The 6,613-nt window shown below is 47.0% G+C and overlaps 1 protein-coding gene across 1 annotated transcript in view; it reads right to left on the bottom strand.

Moving 5' to 3' along the window:
* TEX46 (testis expressed 46) overlaps nt 1–4,978 on the bottom strand; it is a 10,083-nt gene extending 5,105 nt beyond the window's left edge. Inside the window, exon 1 of the mRNA XM_006145413.1 lies at nt 4,965–4,978. Within this exon, the coding sequence (XP_006145475.1) occupies nt 4,965–4,978 (14 nt within the window). The remainder of the gene's footprint in view (nt 1–4,964) is intronic.
* Between the last annotated feature and the right edge of the window lie 1,635 nt (nt 4,979–6,613).

The following is a 6,613-nucleotide window of genomic DNA, read 5'->3' as shown; positions in this document are numbered from 1 at the left end:
TTTTTTTGAGAGGTTTTTGCTATAGGGCACATGCGCTCGCCAGAAAGACAGGGACAGAGAGACAGAAAGCGAGAAATTACCCCCCAGGGGGGATGGCCATGCTGCAATCCCTTCTCCTCCATTCTCCTCTCGGGATCTTGGGCACACACGCACACATGCCTGGCGTGAGTTTAAGCCACCAGGTCCAGGACTTGAACTGCGGTTGACTACATGGGAGTCCAGTGACACAGCCATTATGCTAACTGCTGGCCCCTCGGATTGCTTTTTATCACTCTGGAGAAGGGAGGCAGAGGCAGGGAATTCTCAGAGGCCTGTGAAATGTTGGCAATTGCTGGCCTTGGGCTATTGTGAGTTCTGGGCCCACCCACATCAGCAGTACTTCTGGGTTTAACCACTGGAATAAAATGACCAACAATACAGGGGCCCTATCCTCATGCTGGGGGAGACTTTAAAGAAAAATTATCCCAAACTTGGAAATAGGCAAAAAGATTGTTCCAGGAGCCAGGAGGTGGCATTGGTAGTTAAGGTGCTGGATTCCCACATGACTGACTGTGGTTCGAGTCCTAGATCTGGCAGATCAATTTCTCACTTTCCCTCTCTCTGTCTCTCTCTGGTGAGCACACATGCCTTAGAACAAATTTAAAAATAATAATCAAAAATTTTAAAAATCGCTCCATGTTCTTTCATAGTCATATGAAACTATGGTGTAACAGTCCCACCTACTGGTCACCTGATACTTTAGAGGAAGATAACTTTGTTTGACTTACTATTAATATTTAATACTGGTTGGGGCCAGCAGGTGGCATGGCAGTTAAAGGCGCTGGACTCCCACATGGCTGATCACGGTTCACATCCTGGACCTGGCGGCTTGCTTTCTCACTTTCCATCTCTCTTTCTCTGTCTCTCTCTGATCAAACTGGATAATAATGATAATAATAAATAAATAAAGTTAAATAAAAAATAATTCTTTAAAAAATTTAATACTGGTTGGAGTTTGACTCTGCAAAGTTAGATGTTTAATTTCTTTTCTTTTTTAAAATTTGTTATAGGGTGTGTGTGTTCACGGGAGAGAGACAGAGACAGGGAAGGTGACAAAGTACCCTCCAGGGGGACAGCCACACCCCAATCTCTCGTTCTCTGCTCTCAGGATTTTGGGTATGCACACATGCCCAGAGAGTTCTTTTTAAATCATTAGGCCCAGGACTCAAATTATGCTGTTGACCATGTTGCATCCAACAACCCCAATCACCACACCACTGGATGGCCATTGGATGTTAGCTTTTTAAAAATAAGTAAGTTGCTAGGCAATTTCACTTCTAGATACACCCAAAAGAATTGAAAGCAAGGTCTGGAAAAGACGTTTATACACCCATTCGTATTTTTTTTTTTTTGAGAGATTTTTGCTATAGGTCAAAAAAGCACCCCCCCCCAATGGGGGATGGCCATGCCAGAGTCCCTACTCCTCCATTCTCCTCTCAGAATTTTGGGTATGCATGTACATGCACACAGCAAGAGTTTTAAGCCACTGGGTCTGGGACTTGAACTTAAGTCAGCCATGTGGGAGTTCAGTGCCTTAACCAGTATGCCACTAGCTGGCCCCTATGTACCCATTTTCACAGTACATTCACCATAACCATAAGGTGGAAACAACTCGAGTGTCTATTGTCAGATGTGTGAATACATAAAAAGTATAGGGGCCAGCAGGCTGGTGGTCAGCTACAGTTGGAGTCTCAGACCCAGTGGCTTAAAACTCATGCTGACGTCGACCACGGTTTGAGTCCCGGACCCGGTGGCTTAAACTCACGCTGGGTGCGTGTGCGTGCGTGCCCAAGATCCCGAGAGTAGAATGGAGGAGAAGGGATTGCGGCGTGACCATCCCCCCTGGGGGGTGATTTCTTGCTCTCTGTCTTTCTGGCGAGCACACACGCCCTATAGCAAAAATCTCTCCAAAACAAACAAACAGACAAACAAACTCAATCTGGGTGCATGTGCATGCGTGCCCAAAATCCCAAGGGGAGAATGGAGGGGAGAGATTGTGGCGTGGCCATCCCCCTGGGGGGGTAATTTCTCACTTTCTTTCTTTTTCTCTGTGTCTCTGGTGAGCACACCTGCCCTATAACAAAAATCTCTCAAAAAAAAAAAAAAAAGAAAAAGAAAAAAAAAACGGTTACGATGGTAAATTTTATGTTATGTGTATTTTGTCACAATTAAAAATGACAGAATGTAGTAGTTCTTTCTGGAAAAAATGGATAAATTGTGAATATTTTTTAAATATTTATTTATTTATTATTACTATTTAATTTGCTATGGGTCACACACACTCACCAGAGAGAGACAGGTGGGGGATGATGGGAATGAGAAAGCAAGCCATCAGGTCCAGGACTCAAACCATGATTGGCCATGCGGAAGTCCAGCACCTTAACCACCATGCCACCTGCTGGCCCCATAGATTTTTTTTTTTTCAAATAGATGCAAATGAATTCTCTCTGAAAAAAGAGATAACTCCGAAGTGTAAAGTTTTATGGAGTTATAGAATACTAATCATTTTTCCTAACTAACTTTGCAATATCATTCCAGTATTCTGTTTTCTAGTAAAGACCATACTTCAGGGTTCAAAGACAAATCTAGGGCTAGTAAGCTTATCCGAGTTTAATTAAGCTAGAGATAGAGTCTAGAACTGGATAGCATTCCCCACTGAAATTGGTGCAGACTGCACTTCCCACTCATAGGTTTTAATAGCTGAGGGTTTTTTTGTTTGTTTGTTTGTTTTTTTTTGTTTTTGCTATAGGGCACGTGCGCTCGCCAGAAAGACACAGAGAGCCAGAGAGACAGGGAGAAATCACACCGCCCCCCCCCCACCAGGGGGGATGGCCACGCCGCAATCCCTTCTCCTCCATTCTCCTCTCAGGAGATCTTGGGCATGCATACACACGCTCGGCGTGAGTTTAAGCCACCGGGTCCGGGACTCAAACCACAGTCGACTTCGTGAGAGTCCTATGACAGCCATTACGCTAACTGTTGGTCCCAATAGCTGACATTTTCAACCAGAGAAAACCAAGTGACATACAGACCAAGGGAGTAACATGAAAGCCCAACCTGATTGGCTGCAGCTGGCAGCCAATGTTCTGATTAGTTTGGCAGCTTGTGATTGGCTGAGGTCCTGCTGCTACTGTTAGAAGAAGCTTAGTTTCTAGATTATCAAGAAGCTCTCTGGGGCCAGCAGTTGATGTAATGGCTATGTTGGTGGAACCCCACATAGTTGACTGTGGTTTGAGCCCTGAGCCTGGTGGCTTAAACTCACAGTGGCCTATTTAGGCTAATTTAGTTCAGTAAAATATCAGTTTCTCATGTTCTCCTTTGAATCAGATTTATCATCTTGCTAGTTCTCTCAATAGCGAGGTCTGTGTGTTTGTTTAATAGTGAGTTAAATCTTTGACATGTGCTCACTATTTTGAATAGGAAGTCTTTATGTAAAAATGTCAAGGTTTGGGACCAGCAGATAGTGAAATGGCTATGCTGCTGAACTCCCATGCAGCTGACTGCGGTTCGAGTCCCGGACTTGGTGGCTTAAAACTCACACCAGGCACCTGTGTGTGCGTGCCCAAGATCCCGAGAGGAGAATAGAAGAGAAGGGACTGTGGTGTGGCCATCCCCCCTGGGGGGTGATCTCTTGCTTTCTGTCTCTCTGTCTCTCTCTGTCTTTCTGGTGAGCACACGTACCCTATAGCAAAAATCTCTCCCAAATAAAAAAAAAAAACTGTCAAGGTTTTCAGGGCCATCAGAGGCTAGTGGTTACGTTGCTGGATCCCACATAGCTAACTGTGTTTGGAGTCCCAGACTGGTGGCTTGAAAATCATGCCCCGGGGGCCACCAGATGGTGTAGTGGTTATGTCACTGGACTCCAACATGGCTAACCATCGTTCAAGGCCCTGATCTGGTGAAACTCACTACGGGCACATGGTGTGCATGCCCAAGGTCATGGGAAAAGAATAGAGGAGAAGGGATTGGAGAATGATCATCTTCCTCCCCACCATGATTTCTCACTTTCCCTCTCACTGTCTCGGTTTCCCCTGAGAAGGGATTGCGGCGTGGCCATCCCCCCTGGGGGGTGATTTCTCGCTTTCTGTCTCTGTCTCTCTCTGTCTGTCTGGTGAGCGCACGCACCCTATAGCTAAAAACTTCTCCAAAAAAAGAAGAAAAGAAAAAAAAAAAAGGTCTGGGGAAAATAAAAAAAGGTCAGGGGAAAAAAATTTTTTTTTTGGAGAGGTTTTTGCTACAGGGCCTGTGACTTGCCAGAGAGACAGAGAGAGACAGAAAGTGAGAAATCATCCCCCAGGGGGAATGGCCATACCACAATCCTTTCTCCTCCATTTCCTCTCAGGATTTTGGCCATGCACACACACTTTCTGTCTCTCTGTCTCTTTGTGTCTCTCAGGGGAGCACACGTGCCCTATAGCAAAAATCTCTCTCTTAAAAAAATTGAATGAAACAATAGCAAAAGCACAGGGTAGTTTACTAAGTAAAAGTGAAAGTATTCCCCCAGAGGTAAGAGCAGGCTTGAGCAGAGAGAAAGAGTGTCTCAAGGGCCCCAATAGTTACTTTCCAGGGTTTATGATTTCTTTGCCATAGGGAGTGTGCGCTCCCCAGACAGAGAGAGACAGAGGGAGGGAGAGTGAGAAATTGCCCCCGGGAGGTATGGCCACACCGTGATACCTTCTCCTCCATTCTCCTCTCAGGATTTTGGGTACACACATACACATGCCCAGTGCAGTTTTCAAGCCTCCCAGTCTGGGACTCGAACCACAGTAGGCCATGTGAGAGCCCAGTGCCTTAACTACCACACCACCTAGACCCTAGGGGTTCATAATTTCTTTAATGGGGTGGTGTGAGTCATCTCATTGGCTATATCAAATATGGTTTATTCAGTTAGACACCCCCAAATGGACATTTTTCACCTACATTACCTCAGGCGGGGCATTTTCTGCTCTGATCAGTTTTTCTGTCCAGCCACATAGGCAGATGCTCAGTCCCCTACCTGCTTCCATTTTCTAGCTTTCTTCCTGACTCACTATGATTACAATTTTTTTTTCTTTTTGAGAGGTTTTTGCTATAGGGCACGAGCACTTGCCAGAGAGACAGAAAGCAAGAAATCCCCCCCCAGGTGGGATGGCCACGCTGCAATCTCTTCTCCTCCATTCTCATCTCAGGATTTTGGGCACCCATGCACATGCGCCCCACATTGAGTTTTAAGCAGCTGGGTCCTGGACTGGGACCATGGTCAGCTATGTGGGAGTCCAATGACGTAACCATTATGCCATCTGCTGGTCCCTGATAATATTTTCTTTCTTGTTGAACCTCTTTTTTTGTTTGCTATGAAGCATGGGCCCTCTCCAAAGAGAAACACAGAGAGAGAAAGTGAGAAATCATTCTCCAGGGACAGTGGCCACACCACATCCCTTCTTCACTGTCCTCTCAGGACTTAGGGTTTGCGCACATGGCACCTGGCCTGATTTTCCAGCCCAGGGTCTGGGACTGGAACCGGCAATCAGCCACATGGGATCTAGCCACCTTAAACTCCAGCCATCTGTTGCATGTTTACTTAGTGATTTTTTATAAAAACAACTTCGCTGTAGTACAGTTTACATAAAATGCACCTATTACACATGTTTAGGAGTGTTGACGAATATATGCACCCCTGTAAACCATCACTCCAATCAAGACATAAAACATTCCCATCACGCCCAGCAAATGCTCTCCTGCTCTTTCGCACTCTCCCGGCCCTAAAGCAGTCAGCCATTGACTGATTCTATCTGGAGAGATGGCTTTTGCCATTTTCTGAACTTCGTGTTCAGAAGTGGAGTAATTTTTTTCTAAACTGTTATATTTTGAAGGGATAATTAAAACAGGTAACGACAGAGCTGGGTGATAAAAGTTTAAAGAACACAAGTCTTGTACACTTTTAGGTCAGTAAGGGGGTTCTGCAAAAATTAAGGGCAGTGCCAGCGAGGGGCTATGAGGGCGAAGAGGGGCCAGAAAAAAAGGGAGCGAGAGCGAAGGCGAAGGCTCGGAGGCAAGTGCGATTCCGACTCAAACCTGGATTTCCTACTTTGGGTCCATTTTATTCCCAGGGAAACAAGTGTGTTTTCCAAGCTTTCCCCAGTCTCAGCAGGACAATTAGGAACGATAAACGAGGTGCTCTACCAGTTATATTTCAGCGTGTTTCCGCCCCACTAGACTCTGAGAGCAAGAACCCTCTCCACGCAGCAAGCGCCAGTAACACCGGGTGAACGAATGCACGCCAGGGAGCTCGCCGGCCCGCGAACCCTCGGCGCTCGGAGGTGCAGTGGCCCAGAAACCCTTAGGACCACAGGCGGTGCCGAGGCCGCCTCCAAAGGCCGAGGAGACGCTCTAGGCGGACAGCGCGCTCCTTGCTACGGCGCCGCTCTAGCCGCGAGGACGCCGCTCTATGACCGCGGGGAAGGGGCGGGGCCCGTGGGCGACCCCGGGCCTTTTTGTCCCGACGCGGCGGGACCGCGCTCGGCGCGTGCGTACGCGGCAGTGGTTGGCGGCGCGCGGGTGGCGTGAAGCGAAGCGAGGAGAGGCGAGGCGGCTC

Source organism: Tupaia chinensis, unplaced genomic scaffold (genome assembly GCF_000334495.1).
Source record: "Tupaia chinensis unplaced genomic scaffold, TupChi_1.0 Scaffold000146_1, whole genome shotgun sequence".
Taxonomy (NCBI): Eukaryota; Metazoa; Chordata; class Mammalia; order Scandentia; family Tupaiidae; genus Tupaia; species Tupaia belangeri.
This window is presented reverse-complemented; position numbering and strand designations above follow the sequence as displayed.